Genomic DNA, 17,153 nt, shown 5'->3' on the forward strand with positions numbered 1-17,153 from the left:
ATTTCTCTACAAAGGAATACAGATAATTAGATCTCACTGAGGCCCTTAAAAAGGCAAATTTAAAAATTATAAGTTTTCTTTCTTTCCCCTCTGTATCTTATTTACCTTTTCAGGTTTCTCTCGATTTTTGTGGTTGGATATCAAACTTTCCATTTAGCCCCGGTCTTTTCTGTGCAAATACCTGGAATTCTTCAATTTTGTTGAATGCCCATACTTTCCCTTGGAAATATATAGTCAATTTTGATGGGTAGTTGATCCGTGGTTGCAGGCCCAGCTCTCTTGCCTTTCTGAATATTGTATTCCACGCCTTGCGGTCTTTTAGTGTTGAGGCTGCCAGATCCTGTGTGATCCTGATTGTTGCTCCTTGATATTTAAATTGTTTCTTTCTGGCTTCTTGTAAGATTTTTTCTTTTGCTTGGAAACTCTTGAATTTTGCAATGATATTTCTTGGTGTTTTCCTTTCTTGATCGAATGCCGCAGTTGTTCTATGAATCCTTTCAATGTCTATATTGCCCTCTTGTTGTAGGACTTCAGGGCAATTTTACTGAATTATTTCTGTTAGTATAGAGTCCAGGTTTCTATTAATTTCTGGTTTTTCTGGAAGACCAATTATTCTCAAATTGTCTCTTTTAGACCGGTTTTCTTGGTCTGTCACTCTCTTATTGAGATATTTCATGTTTCCTTCTATTTTTTCAGTCTTTTGACTTTGTTTTATTTGTTCTTGTTGTCTTGAGAGATCATTAGTTTCTACTTGCTCAATTCTAGCCTTTAGGGATTGATTTTCGGCTATAATCTTTCGGTTTTCGGCCATAATCTTCTGGTTTTCAGCCATAATTTTCTGGTTTTCGGCCATGATCTTCTGGTTTTCGGCCATAATCTTCTGGTATTCCTTTTCAATCTGGTCATTTCTTGTGTTCAATTTGCTTATCAGTTCATTTGGTTTCTGAGCCTCACTTTCCAGTTGCAAGATTCTACCTTTTAAACTGTTATTTTCTTGCCAGATCTCTTCCATTTTCCTCAAAATCTCAGTTTTGAACTCTTCCATAGCTTGTGAGGAGTTTTCCTTATTTGGGGAGGGTCTGGATGGTTGTTTGTTCTCCTCCTCTGTTTGCTCGGTTGTTTGGATTTTCTCTGTGTAAATGCTGTCGAGTGTTAAAGACTTCTTTTTTTTGTTATTATTCTTTCTCTTCTGAACTTCCTGTGACTGATTAGCCATCATTAGCCCAGCAGCTTCTCAGGTTTATCCTCGCGCTCAGTGTCTGTCAGAGATCTATTGGCTCCTAAGGTCTGAGTTCTAGTTTTTTCCAAGGTCAAGCCCCCTGGTGGACTCCCTTGCTTGATCCTCTGCAGGAGGTTCCTTTACAAGTCTCAGGGAGCTACTTCCACAGTCGTATACCCGTCTGCACTGGTTCCCCACTTAGGCTTTAGTTCCTGGCTGTGTCTGCCTCCACCCACGCCTCCGCAGTGCTTGCGCTCTGCTCAGCCGGCACTCTGCGCCCAGCGTCCTGCTCCCGCGCGCTCAGATTTCGCGTGCCTTTTTTAGCTTAATGGGGTCCTAAGTCTTGCTGCTCTCAGGACCAGGTCCCGGAGCTGCCAATGACTCGATGGGTGCCCCAAACTTGCTCTATTTCTTTTTAGCTGGCTTCGGAGCTACAGGTGTTGTGTGTGGAGTGGGTGGGGGTGGGGCGGTTGCTCAGCCCGCGATTTAGTGAGAGCCCTTTATAGCATGGAAATGCCTCGATTCCACGTACCTTCCACGCTGTGCCCTGTTGTGGGGTTCCTCCGTTCGTCTGGACTTGTTTTTATGTCCCCTTGAGGAGTTTTGTGTGTTTCGGTCAGGAGAGGTTAAGAGCTGCTTCTTACTCTGCCGCCATCTTAACCCGGAAGTCCAATACTATTATGTTTTTATTAGATTTTGAAAGGCTAAACTATCCAAAAATCTCCACTGACTTCTTTTGTACTCTTTTGGTGATATTTCATAATTGTTATTATTTGACATTGAAAAGGGCAAAGATTTGGCTTTTTAGCATTAACTTAAATATTATTAATTACAATAAATAGGTAAATAACATTCTTATTTCAAAGGAAGAAAGATTTTTTTAAAACAATCATCAAAAATCAATTGCTTTTCAAAAAAAATAAATAATCAATAAATTAGTTTTATCTATAATCCAGTATGCTACGCCAAAACTATTGTTTTGTTTTCAGAGTTATACATATAGTACTATATTGTATAATTTCATTACTATCTTTTCTTTAAGGGGTAAATAGCATTTCTTACTTGTCATTCATTCATATGTTTGCTCAATAACCATTTATTTTTAAAATATTTTTCCAATTACATGTAAAATTTTTTAACATTCATTATTTTAAAATTTTGAGTTCCAAATTCTTTCCTTCTTCTTCCTTCCCACCTTCATTGAGAAAGCAAGGAATTTGATAGAGCTTTTACATGTATAGTTATATAAAACATATTTCCACCTTAGTCATGCTGAAAAAGTTTGTTTTAGACCAAAAAATGGAAAAGAAGAAAAGGTAAGCATTTAGACTCCATCAGTTATTTCTCTGCAGGTGGATAGCACTTTCAAAATCATTTCTAACTGTTGTTGACTCATAAATTCCTCTTGTATCCATAAATCTGATAAATAATATGTTCTTTGTTTATGATAGTTCCTTATTTGCTTATGATATGTTTATGTTTAGATCATGTATCCATTTCAATCTTATCATAGGGAATAGTATAATATGTTGGTCTATACTCAGTATCTACCAAACTATTTTCTAGTTATATCAATAATTTTTACCAAATGGTGATTTCTTATCCCAACTGTTTGTTGTATGTCTATTCTGTTCCATTGATCTACCCTTCTATTTCTTAATCAGTACCAGATAGTTTTTTATAATTACTGCTTTGTGATGAAGTTTAAAATCCAGTAATACTAGACTTCCTTTCTTTATATTTTTTTCAATAGTTCTCTTGATAGTATAGATCTTTGGTTCTTCCAAACGATTTTTTAAATTATTTTTTCTAGCTCAATAAGATAATTTTGAGGGAATTTGATTGGGATGGCATTGAATAAGTATATTAGTGTAGGTAAGTTTGTCATTTTAATTGTATCAGCTCTGCCTATCCATGAAAAATTAGTATTTCTCCAATTATTTAGATCTGACTTTATTTGTATAAAAACTGTTTTATAATTATGTTTGCATAATTGCTGGGTTGTTTGGCCCATATGGAATTTTCTTTTTTAAATCACCAGAGAAAATATTAAAATCAAGAAGGAAAATGACTACCAGAACATCTGATTACAAATTTCTCTAAATAAATATTGCAAAATAACAAGAGAAAAAGAATTTCAAGTGTCTGGCTTTATTAAATATTATTTCATAGTAACAGTAAAGTTGAAGGACTTAAATCTTTTCTTTTCCAACAAGGGACTTTAACAATCTAGATTAAAATATTCCATAATCTTGGTTGATTTGCTGATCTTTTTAGTAATGCTTATAAACCCTGTGAAAGTATAGTTATTTATATATTAAATCCTTTGGAGGTAGGGAGAATATATGCTCCCAGGTATTTTATTCTATCTGTGCTTATTTTAAATGGAATATCTCTAACTCTTCTTGAAGGATTTTTTTTTTGGTAATATATAAAAATGCTGATGAATTATGTGGGTTTATTTTGTCCTGTTATTTTACTAAAATTATTGCTATTTTAACTAACTTTTTAGTTAAATTGCTAGGATTTTCTACATATTCATATTATCTGTAAAATGGGATTTTTTAATTACCTTTTTGCACAACTTGATTCCTTCACTTTCTTTTTTCAGGTTCAAGTGTAAAATTCCATTTTTTGATAATAGTAAAATTGAAAGACTTAACAAATCCTTTCTTTCCCTACAAGGGACTTTCACAGTCTAGATTAAAACATTCCATAATTTAGGCATGGTTACTTCAATATTAAATCCTTTGGAGGTAGTGATAATATATTCTCTATTTAATCCACTCTGATGACACAGTGTCATTATTTTCCTGTGAGTAGGCTTGGAAAGAATATAAATTTTGGTGTTCGAACATTACAAGGGGTATCTTCTAAATCTAAAGACTTTTCTAATGTTACACCAATAAAAATATATTCAAAGGCATAGGCAATATGATAATGTTAGAATTTACAAAATAATTTTTATTTCCTCCCTGAAGATTCATTTCATTCTCAAAACTATAAGACTATTTACTCTTTCTGAAAAAAGATATGTAAAACTTTGACAGGTTATAAGAAAAGAATTTCAGAATAAGTATGATATTTTATTGACATAGCATTAAAAGAAGTTTCTAAAATTTCTCAGACCTAGTTCCAAGGCCTAGGTCATAAGTCTATTGTTACTTTCACACCTGAGAAACAAACTTTAATGACCCACATTTATTTTAGTTTCAGTTGCCCGCTTCTATTCCTAATATGAATAGTTCTTATCCCAAAGGAACACAAATAATTTTGGGGAAAATACTTGATTCATGCCAAACATATTTTCAATTTAGAAAAATATTGCTGAAACTATTTACACATTCTGCTTTCTTGGTAAATTATACTAACATTATCTTTAAACAGCAATTTGAGATGTGCAATTTAAATTTTAAAAGTAGGCATTTTAAAAGTTTTTTTGGTAGCTCCTATTGTTGTGCAAATCCTCCACATTTTACATAAGTAATTTAGATATTTCTCCATAAGCTTTGGTTTTCAGAAGGGAAAACTTTAAAAATAGCACTATATTTATAAAGGAACACAATCCAAGACATGTTTGTGTAAGAAGAAAAACACCCTATAATTCCTCACATATATTCTAGGAATAGTCTCAAGGGTAAAGTTTGTGGGTGAGTAGACTTTATGTTTAATTGTAATAGTAAAGTTCTCTCTCCCTCCTTTTATGGTGTTTTTTCCCTCATACTCCTTAGTTCCCCATTAGTTAAGGAAATAAGTTGCATGTAATGTTAATAACCTCATTCATTTAGCCTCATAGGGTCATGCTGAGCCCAAGGTGACAATTGACAATGTAGGGAAGTGAGGAACTGAGCCCTCTGTGAAACCTCCAAATTTGTTGAAAGTTCTGATTTGTGGGAAAGGAGCACTACTGAGGGACAAAAGACAATAGACTATGAAATTAATTCATCCTATTCAAAAATGATATTGAGGAGAGACTCACTTGGAAGATGAGATGGCAGGAATTGGAGTGTAAGGGAGAAACCCAAAATAGTATCCTTTGTTTAGTACTGAATTACTTTAATCCACCAAGGGTATTTCATTAGATTTGGGGTATAGAAAAGACTTTAGAATTTATCTAATTAAGCAAAGTATTTTACTAAAAACTAAAGCCAGAAAAATTGATGTCTTTCCCAGTGTCATGCAATTTAGCCACAGAACCAGGACCAGACAGTTCATTATGAAAGGTGTCTCCTATCATGGGTCAAAGAACCAGGCTTAGAGGCAGGAAGACTACATGGTGGCATTTCTGAAAGGGCATTTTTTTTAAACCCTTGTACTTCGGTGTATTGTCTCATAGGTGGAAGATTGGTAAGGGTGGGCAATGAGGGTCAAGTGACTTGCCCAGGGTCACACAGCTGGGAAGTGTCTGAGGTCAGATTTGAACCTAGGACCTCTGGTCTCTAGGCCTGACTCTCAATCCACTGAGCTACCCAGCTGCCCCCAAGGGCATTTTTATTTATAAAAATAACTCTTAAGTTGGGAGACAATGTCATGAAATGATTTTGAAGAAGTATGGGAAGACATTTTTGGACCTGATGTGGATTTCAACCTAAAATAATGAGGGAAAAAAAAAACTAACTATTAATTAGGAGCAATTTAGGGGAATCAATCCAAGGAATAGTTTCAGACAGAATGACTGGCCTTATAGTTTATTCCACCCAAAAACACCTTCCCATACTACTATACTTTGTTGCTTCTTTTTAAGACAGTCTAAAATTCTTCTAATTAGAGAACTGTTGTAGTAAATAAAATCTCAAATATTAAAATGCTGTTCTAAATAAAAGAATGTCTGATAATCACAAAAGTGAAGTTTATAAGTTCAACCAGTGTGGGATGGTATAGGGATTGGATGGGAGATTCATCAGCCTAATCTGGGGATTCTGTTCTCTAGGTCAACTTCCCTAAACTATTCTTCCTTTTTAGTTTCCTTCCTTTTTCTATGTTAGAATACACAAATTCTCTAAAATTATTTGATTATAGGCTGTCTTTAGTACAAAGTATATCACAATACTTCCAGCTAGGGAGTATGGGATGAAAGACTCAAACAGAAGAGCATAGATTGTTTTTATCTGTCATTTTGAAATTGTGTATCTACCTCTTTAGGGATGCATGCTAATTCTTACAGGCAATTACTATTCTAATATATTAGAATATAATCTAAATATCCTACTGGCCTAAGAGAAATAAGACAACTCCTTAGGGCCCCACTATGTGAATGTAAAAACCCTTACCCCTTATGGTTTTGAAATAATAATCTATGATTCTGAAATACTCTATATATTTTATAGTTTTGTAATACTCTATAACTATTTTGTGTTGACTTCCCCATGTTAGCTGGCTAAATTGTGCATCCTTCTCATTTACTCTGAAATTTCATAACTCCTCATGATTACAGTAGTATCCCCAGTACATCAGTTCTTAGCTCACCACCCTGTTCTTCCTAGTTTACCAGTGTAGTAAGCTTGTCTCACCAGTGTAGTAAAATTGTTCATGCTGGTAAAATTTCTCATACTGGTAATTTCATTTCCTCTTTTCGGTTATTTTTAGTTGAGTATATAAGGAGTGGTAAAACTTCTAGGTATATAAGGAGGTCACTCATAATGATCAAGGTCTTTGGTCTTATATTTGGTCTTAGTCAGAGTCCAGCTTTATTGTGAGACTGGCCCTCTCTCAATAAACCTATTTCTCTTTTGGCTTGGAGACTTTCTTTCCTTTATTGGCGTTCATGACCAATAATTTTTGCCACAACTACAGGTCATAGCTTAATCTCTGAGGGAAAAGGTTTGTTTCAGAAATAGTGATATATTAAAATTAAACATAACAGCTGATATCATTTTTATATGTTATTTTGTTTAGAGTTCTGTAGTTCCTTTCTCTATATCATATTCCTATCATTTTAGATGCTCCCACTGTGGTCTATTTGTATTCTGTTTCCCACGATTATTACACATTCCTAGACTAACTTGAAATTGAATGCAGTACATATAGCCAGAATCCACTGACTTACTTTGTTCTGTGTAGATTGGAATTTGGAACTCCAACAATGGTCTTAATATGACTGACAGCAATAAGGACAGGTCCACCAATATCACAGACTCACTGGCTAATCGAACACTCATAGTTACCACCATTCTGGTAAGTAGGTTATATAAAAATCATGTTTTCATCTAATATTATATGCTTACTTTCACATCAGAACCTCAAGAATTCTTCCATTTTCTTTGCTTTTAAAAAACTCTTTATAAGGGGTGGCTCAGAGGATTGAGAGCCAGACCTAGAGACAGGAGGTCCTAGGTTAAAATCTGGTCTCAGATACTTCCTAGTTGTGTGACCCTGGGCAAGTCACTTAACCCCTATTGCCTAGCCCTTACAGTATTGATTCTAAAGTGGAAGGTAAAGGTTGCTTTTTTTTAAAGCTCTTTATATTTGTAGAATGCTTAGATATAGATTTTTCTATAAATATATTTTTGGATGGAAATATTTCTGTACTATATTCTTGTCAATTCCTGAGTTATTTGAGGAGAGAAAGGAGGATTAAGCTTTTCTAGAATTATTACTTCAGAATAAATTATTTTTTTAAAAGTCAACATTATTTAAGTCAACCAATATATTTAATTATATAACATCATATTTTCACATGTTTAGATTTTAAGTATCATTAATTATAAATAATTCTATATCTCTTCTCAATGTCTTCACATGGGTTCTGCACTGCCACTTCATTTCCACCTCTTAACTTCCTTCAATACACAGTCTTTAATGGATGCATTTGTTGTAGGGATTCTCTCACATTACAATAATTTCAGTCCAATCCAACAAGCACATATTCCATGCCTACTATGTTTAAGTTATTATACTGGCAACCAAGACAAAAATAAATTATTCTCTGACTTCACGGAGTTTTCATTAAATGAGAAAGAATTATATCAGTACATATATATTATATATATACATACACATACATACACAAACAGGACACATATATTGGTGCGTACACATATGAATCTCAAAAAATGTAATCAATTTATTTCATCAGAGCTGTAACTATAGATGTTTGTACCTAGAGAAAGAAGCAAGAAAGATGAGTTTGTCCAGGGGAAGGAGGAGAGATAGAGACCCTGAGACACCAGTGTAAGGAGTCAGGGGAGGATTTTATCACTGTGAGTCATCTGGTAGTTTTCCAATACAATCCAACAAGTAATTATTAAATTACTATATGCCTAGGCACAGGGCTACAAAGACAAACAAATAAAAAAAAGTCCCCATTTACTTGAAGTAATAAGTAACCAAATGAGTATGTATGTATATATGTGGGTATAGGTGTAGACAGGTGGCACAGTGGGTAGAGTGCCAGGTCTAGAATCAGAAAGATTTGAGTTTAAATTCTGTCTGAGATACTTGCCAGCTATGTGACCCTAGGTAAGTCACTTAACCCTATTTGCCTCAATTTCCTCATTTGTAAAATGTAGTATACAGAATTGGGGTCATATAGTTTTTTCTAGCTTTGGCTGAGTTCCAAAAGCTGTTAGAGGTTTAGAATCTTGAGGAAAAGCAGTTGACTGGATCTTCCATAGAGGGAGGTGGTCAATGAGCGAGCTGCTTTGATTACCTAGCTTTAATATTGAAATTTAGCCTAGCTTTGATATATTTACTTAAGAAATTATTATTTAGATAAATCCTTTATATCTTCCTTTCCTAATACCACCCTGCCTTCCCTCCCTTATCTTATAGGTTGTGAAGTTAATAAGGAGAGTAATTAGAGAGGAGTTAAATCTGTGAAGGGTTACCTAATTGACAGCATTAGTTATAGTTAGTCAAATCATCATTTATTCCCTTTAGATAGCCACAGCATTTAGTAAAAACTGAGTTTAAGGCAGGTCCTTACTCAGACTCCATCTTTACTTCCCTTCCCCCACCTGAGGTTCTTGAGACAACTGATAGGGCTTTCCTTTGATCCACCTTCCTAACAAACATCCTTCAAACAAAATAAACCCTTTTGTGTTTCAATAGCCCTGTTAGTGTAATTTGTCTGTTAGTTATCAAGTGGGAAGAAGAGGGAAAGAGACAACATACTCTGGGCTTAGAGGGAAGCTGGGCATCCATCTTGAAGGAAGGTGTTACTTCAAAACAGGTCCCTTCCTGTGAAATTAACTAAAGCCTGTTTGTTAATTTCAGTCTAGTCTATTTCCCTCAGCTTGTGTTTGATTCTAAGTCCCAGTCTGTAAGCCTGCTGTGTTTGTCTGTTTAGTTTAACTTCTCTTCTCCCTAAAAGATCTCTTTTTCCCTTCTGTGTTATACTCCTGACTTCAGTCCTATTATACCCTGAATCTCTTTTAATCCCAGCCTACCTGAAACCGAGATTACCCACTTAGCAAGTCTCCAACATCCTCCTTTCAATTTCCCTTATCCCAAACACCTTTCCTCAAATTACCCACATAACAGTCTGGTGAGCCAAGTCATTCAAAACCTATCTTCTGAAGAATAGAAAAGAAAAGAAAATGAATTGCACAAGATTGATTTTTATATTAAGCAGTCTATCGCTGCTTATTTGGTCTTTTATGCAGGGAATGTGTGCATTTTGGCTGGTAAAAGTACCAAACATGATACAACAATTAATTGAAATCTACGACTATTATAAATGGTTTGCATTCACTTTAGCTGAATGCATATGCTTCATTCCAACAGCAGTGGCAATTGTTCTGGCTCTATGGCATTTTTTGGCAATTTTAAAAGTGGTCCTGACTCATCTGTTTAACTATTATAAAGCATCTGGTTCAAAACAAGAAAATGATAACAAGGAACTAGTTGAGAACATAAAACTACTGTTCCAAGTGTTAAGGCAATTACGTGAAGGGAATGAACTCGATAAGCATACCAACTTACAACTTGAAATCGTAGAATCAAAATTTTTTGGGAAAAAGGAAACAGAGAAAGATCAACCAATACAGAATTGCAGTGGTCTCTGTCCTACCAATAGTAGACAGGACTATTGTGCAACCTGGAGAGGGGGTGGTGCATGTCAAAACATACAAGGCATTCACTCCTAGTGATATGGAGGTTTTAAAACGCCGTTTTCCCAGATTCTACAAAAAACCTTACGAAAGTTTAAAAGAATTAAAGCAGGTGTTCACACTTTTAACCCTAGTTTCGACGATGTCGAATTTCTTTTGGGGGAATTTTACACTCCCTCGGAAAAGGAAAAATTCCTGACCGAAACTAGGACGAACCCAAATTTAGAATCATGGCCGTTAGTACATCAAGATCTAGATTTCACTCAACACGCCAACATGAGATACTTGTTAAGATGCAGGGCTGATCTTATCGAAGCAATGAGAAATTTTGCAAAAAGGCCAAATGCATGGCAAAAATTTGAGAAACTGAGGCAAGGGGAAGAAGAGCACCCGAGCAGTTTTCTAGACAGAGTTATTGAAGCTGCTGAAACGATATTAGGACTTAGAGCTACTCATTCCCAGGATACGATCGATCATATAAGGAGACAATTTGTAAAGGGAACCTCAATCCCGATACAAAATTACTTCAGGCAAAGTTGTCCACAGTGGGAATCATTACCACTGGAGGATATTAGGAATCATGCAGCATATATACATGATTCCAAACAGAAAGAAGTGAGAATGGCTAGGCAATCTGACAATGAGAAAGATGAAATCATAGCAGACTTGAAAAGGCAATTGAAGCAGTCAAAACGGGAGAAAAAAATCGAAGAGGTGAAGAATTTTGCTCTTCAAACGAGTAGAAACCAGTTTAGACAACCTGGCAACAGCACCCCAAAATCAAAATCAGTACCCCGATGCTACTTGTGTGGGAAGATTGGGCACGTGATTCGTTTTTGTAGATATAAGCAACAAATTGATTTTTCAAAATCCAATAATCAAAGAGATAATAGGAAAACATTTTATATTTCAAAGTGGGCTAGAAATAATGAATCAAATAGATATAATCAAGAAAAACTTACAGATACTTGCTGCAATCACACATGCAAAAAGTACAGTCAAACACCTTCGTTAGATGATATGGAGAAATATATACAAATGGGCACGAAACTGAAAAAATCATTATGAATCGAGATTTCTAATTTAAAACCTATCAATCAGTGTAATTTGGGTGTGGCAGAGTCTAAGAGAATTGAGGGAAGCAAAATGAGAAATCGAGGCAAAATAGAAAAGGTGTCTAAAGTAATCTACACAGAGGATACACAGAGGTTTATGGTAGATAATGAGCAATGGGAAGACATAATGCAAATGCGCAAAGAAATCTTTGGCATTAAGGAGGATGATTATATAAGGGATCAGCTTTCTCATTCCATATCACACACATTGGGTGGGAAGCATGAATCAAACCATTGCAAAGAATCACATCAAGAAAATTTGCAAATGGGTTTAGAATTAGATGCAATAGTTCTTTCCCATGCAATTGCTTTAGACACAAGGTCACAGTTAGAGGTTAAAGAGCAAAAAAGTCTAGAAGTTGGCAAGAACTTGATTTTAAAGAAACGACCCACTGATTTAAAAGATGATAGCAGCTGTGTAGGAAAGTCAAAATCCACCTTTCTCAACCCCTTAGCTACAGAATTTCATCCTAAACTTTGGGGAAGAGATAGGAAACAGTTGCCTTCTTCTACAATCAGTGTGGTTGAACATAACATCAAGACTGTTATTGTGATTGATAAAAATAAAAATCATCTAATGTCAGTCACAAAGACAGTAGGGCAAAATAGGGAACAATCAGCTTTTGAATCAGTAATTGAACCTGAAGTGTTGAAGGGAACACAATCTAACTATCATACAATCCTGGAGACTACTGAAGGAGAGATTGCTGATTTGAGGTTTGACAATTCTTTAAAGAGCAGAGTGGAAGATAGAACAAATCAAACTTCCATTTCTGAAGCCCTTAATGAAAGCCAACATGGAATTTGCAATAGTGACAATGACTTACAAGCTCTCAATGAGAGTATGCTCTTTAAGCCTGCTTTCTGTAATCTGGATTCTAAACTGAACGTGCCTAATGGTGCTATAGGAAGTTTGGGTTTAGAAATAAAAGACCACACGCAACAAAGAATCAATGACAAGTGTACACAGAATACTGAGGATTCTTTATTACCCTTAGTGCCAGTGAAGCCCAATGACAGTGGAGAACCCTTAGTTACTTTAGAAATCAGGGGAGTACACTATGAGGGATTACTCGACACAGGGGCAACTTGTTCTGTACTACGAGAACCACCTGAAGGATGTCAATTTCAAGGCAGTTTAAGAGTAAGAGGAGCTTCTGGGGTAGCACAACAAGTCCCAAAGCTAAAAGTTAAAATGTTAAAATTTGGACCTCTGACTCTTGAACACACCTTCCTATTGATGCCATCATGTCCTTCAAACCTCGTAGGAAGAGATCTTCTATGCAAATTGGCTGCAACCATCCAATGTCAACCGGATGGACAAATTTATTTACGCATACCTAAGAGATCTCTGAAACACCATCCCATTTTATTTTTAGACACATGTAGTGAGGAACCATCATACAAATCAACTGATAACATCTATGAGGTTCCAGATGATATTCCAGATTATGTGTGGGCTAAAAATTCAAATGAGGTGGGCAGGATATTGTCAGCGGAACCAGTAAAGATAGAGGTGAAAGAAGGCTTACCTCCAAGAATTCCTCAGTTCAGACTTAGTCAAGAAGCGATAGAAGGAGTGAAACCCATCATAGAGAGTTTATTGGAGCAGGGCATATTAAAATATGGATTTTTGCAATACAATACACCAATCATGCCAATAAAGAAAGCAAAATTTTCTCCTGATGGAAAGACTCAATGGCGTTTAGTTCAAGATCTCAGAGCAATAAACGACCATGTGCAAAAGACCTATGCCGTGGTACCAAGTCCATCGCAAATCATTGCAGCAATTCCACCTGAAGCTGCTTGGTTTACTGTTCTGGACCTGAGCTCTGCGTACTTCTCTGTTCCCCTGCACAGAGACAGCCAGAAGCTGTTCGCTTTCTTTTGGGAAGGAAAATCTGTCTTCTGGACGCGTTTGCCCCAGGGATTTGCAGATTCAGCTTCACTCTTTTGCCAAATTCTGCAGAGAGACCTTGAGTCAATAACATTCCTTGACAGCAAAATGGTACATTATGTTGATGACATCCTGCTAATGTCACCATCTGCTGAAGTCTGGTACACTGATAGCGTACACTTGATCAAAGAGTTAGGCAAAAGGAGCCATAAAATTTCCAAATCGAAACTTCAATTCGTGAAGGAAAAAGTAAATTATTTAGGATTCATCCTAGAGAAAGGCTCCAGAAGAATTTCCAAAAAGAGAACACAAGATATACAAAATTTGAGTTTGCCTAAGACCAAAAAGCAACTCAGGGCAATCATAGGAATAACGAGCTTCTGTAGAAACTGGATTCCAGGTTATGCTTACATCGCAAGACCTCTGATAGAGCTAACCAAGAAGGAAGTTCCAGAACTGTTAAAGCTGAATAAAGAACATATCCATGCATTAGAGAAATTGAAATCACTTACTCTATCAGCTCCAGCCCTAGGTATCCCTGATCATGACAAACCATTCCTACTATATGTGCATGAAGACAAAGGGATAGCCTCCAGTGTTCTCACACAAACATTTGGAAATAGACTTAGACCAGTTGCTTATTACAGCTCTAAGTTAGATTCAGTGATTTGTGGTATGCCTAGTTGTTTAAAAGCCATAGCTACTGTAGCCATCATGATTAGAAAATCTTCATCCTTGGTATTAGGGAGTGAACTGAAAGTATTTTCCCAACACCAAGTGGAATCTACTTTAAGAAACACCAACTTACAGGCATTCACTTCTCAGAGATTATCAAGATACCAAGTGATTCTGTTGGCTAGTGAAAATATAACTTTTCACCGGTGCAGAAACATAAATCCTGCAACTCTGATTCCAGATTTACCTCTGGAAGGAGAAAGTCTACACATCTGTGAAGATGCACTTAACATCATGCATAAAACAAGACCTGATTTAGATGATAAGCCAATGAAAGACCCTGATATTACCTTATTCACAGATGGATCATCATATGTAGTAGGCAATCAGAGATATAATGGAGCAGCCGTAGTGACAGCCTCTGAAACCCTTTGGTACTCATCATTACCATCTACCATGAGTGCCCAAGGAGCAGAATTAATGGGCTTAATCTACACTCTAAAAATTGCAGAAAATCTAAAAGCTAACATTTTTACCGATTCTCGTTATGCTTTTTCGAGCGTCCATCATTCTGCCATAATTTGGAAAAATCGAGGTTTCATTACATCAAATGGCAAACAAATAGCGTATGGCAATTTACTTAATCAGTTGTTGGATGCAATCCAATTACCAGCCCAAGTGTCAGTAATCCATTGCAAAGCTCATACAAAAACCCAAGGACCAATGGAATTAGGGAACAAAGGAGCTGATGTGACTGCCAGATATGCAGCAAGATATGGACCTCTGACAATTCTGAACTTATCTTTGGTGGAGGAAGAAGATCTCAAAAATGCATACTCCCCAAAGGAAGTGAAGGATTGGAAGAAACATTACGGTGCATATCTTGTTAACGGAGTTTGGTTAGGAGCAAATGGAAAACTGATGTTACCTAAAGCCTTATATTACACATTTTGCAATGCACTACACCAGAAAGGGCATTATGGAACTCTGGGCATGGCAGATTCTATAAATAGGTATTGGAATGTAAGGGGCATATATGAAGTTGCTATGAGAATTTCACAGAGGTGCAAAATTTGTATGCATTACAACCAGACAATCACAAAAGTTCATAGTCTGGGAGGAAAACCTTTAGCTTACACATCATTTGAATGCTTACAAATTGATTACATCACAATGCCAAGGAGTAATGGTTATAGATATGCTTTAGTAATAGTGGATAGATTAACTAAATGGCCAGAAGCTTTTCCAGCAAAGCGTAACACCTCAGCTTTTGTTGTGAAAATCTTACTAAGAGAATTAATACCTAGATTCTCTATACCATTACATATTGCATCAGATTCTGGGTCCCATTTCGCAAATAAGATTCTAGCTACAGTTTATGAAATATTAGGAATTAAGAGACATCTTCACTCAATATTTAGACCCCAGTCCAGCGGACAGATTGAACGGGTGAATAAAAGTCTAAAAAATCTTATAGCAAAATTATATGCAGAATCTCATATGAAATGGCCTGATGCATTGCCATTAGCACTATTTCACCTAAGAAGCCAACCCAACAGCATCACACATATTTCACCATTTGAAATGCTGTATGGACATCCACCATTACATGGCAAAGCACCTCAAAGCATTCACAAATTATCACACCTAGGTATGGAATGCAAGCTATATGAATATATCAAATTGCTCAAGCAACGATTAAATCAACTTCACAAATTAGGCTTGATACATCAAAGAGTACCTTTTGATTTTGATCTACACAACTTCCAACCCAGAGATTATGTTTACACCAGAAACTTCACTAGGAAGACTGTGTTAGAACCCAAATGGCTTGGACCTTTCCAAATAATATTAACAACTCCAAGTGCAATCAAAATTGAAGGAAAAGATCCGTGGTTCCATGTCACCCATGTCAAGCCAGCTAAAGACATGTCCCAACAACAACCACAAGACCCAGAAACTATGCAAAACAAAGATCAATTAGCACCAACTGAACAATCAAGCAAGTCCTCAGTAAATCCAAAATCTATTCTTAAGACCATAGAAACAGAGCATCAAACAGAACAACAATCAGAGCATGAATCAGAAGCAGAAGTAGACCAAGAACCAGTAAACAATCAGATTTTACACCCAAATGATTATCCCAATCTCAATCACTTAGAAGAATCATCTGTAAATAATTATGATAATGAAAAAGAATCAATGAAGGAAGACGACACAACATTTGATTTGCAATCAATACCAGATCTAGAAACTGATGACGACGAATGAATGAAAGCACAAAGACTTAATCATGAACTTTTATTTTTTGGTTACCTATAATAATCATTTTTATTAAAATCATAAAAGAAAAGAAGAAGAGAAAATAATCATATATGATAGACATTTAAAAATTTGTTCCTGACACAAGTCAGAAGGTGACAAGCGCTGGTGCATCAAAGCAACACAAATCAGAAGTTGACAAGCGCTGGTACATCGAACATCTCACTTGTTGCTGACTATGCAGATCTTCACGAGGACAGCAAACCTGATAACTACAAAGACATCTGTGACCAAATACATCTATTGTAAAGAGAACATCCACACTGTGAAGAGGAACATCGAATCAGCGTGGGACACATGTATTTGGAAAAGAGATAACTTACACCCAACAGAATTCTCACTGCACACAACACTAGATTCCATCCAAGCAGTACATGCTAACTGCAAAAGAATTCCAGTGGAGTAAGTATGTAACACGTCATTACACGGATAAGTCAATAGACAACACATAAAACATTTTCCTGACTTCACATTTACATGTGAAACATAAACTTTCACTTAAGAGAGAAGGGTATATCTGCCTTAGTAAAAGAAAGTCTCTTACTATGGTACAGACACCGTTCTACTCAAATCACCTGACATGTCATGTACATATGTAATTTTGATTACTAACCATTAGCAATAAGTTTACTAACACAAAGGGACAGTTTAGATAGTTTAGTAAGTTAGTACAGGGACAGATCTTTCTAAAATTTTCTTTGTAAATATTGTAATAACAAAGGTCTATGGTTTAACCAATAGACTTACAAAAGATATAGGCTTACTTATTTTTACTAACATTTCTAACATAAGCATAAGTGTACTAACCTATTCATACACTAACTTTAGCAAGAAAACTAGAATTTAGAAGCTTATTTGCAAAAAATATTTGCAAA

The 17,153-nt window shown here is 35.8% G+C and overlaps 1 protein-coding gene across 1 annotated transcript in view; it reads left to right on the forward strand.

Annotated features, from left to right (window-relative positions):
* Positions 1-17,153, forward strand: part of GRIK1 (glutamate ionotropic receptor kainate type subunit 1) — a 104,321-nt gene that overhangs the window by 50,067 nt on the left and 37,101 nt on the right. Inside the window, exon 8 of the mRNA XM_044670300.1 lies at positions 7,280-7,393. Coding sequence (XP_044526235.1) covers positions 7,280-7,393 — 114 coding nt within the window. The remainder of the gene's footprint in view (positions 1-7,279; positions 7,394-17,153) is intronic.

The sequence above is a fragment of the Gracilinanus agilis genome, chromosome 3 (genome assembly GCF_016433145.1).
Source record: "Gracilinanus agilis isolate LMUSP501 chromosome 3, AgileGrace, whole genome shotgun sequence".
Lineage (NCBI taxonomy): Eukaryota > Metazoa > Chordata > Mammalia > Didelphimorphia > Didelphidae > Gracilinanus > Gracilinanus agilis.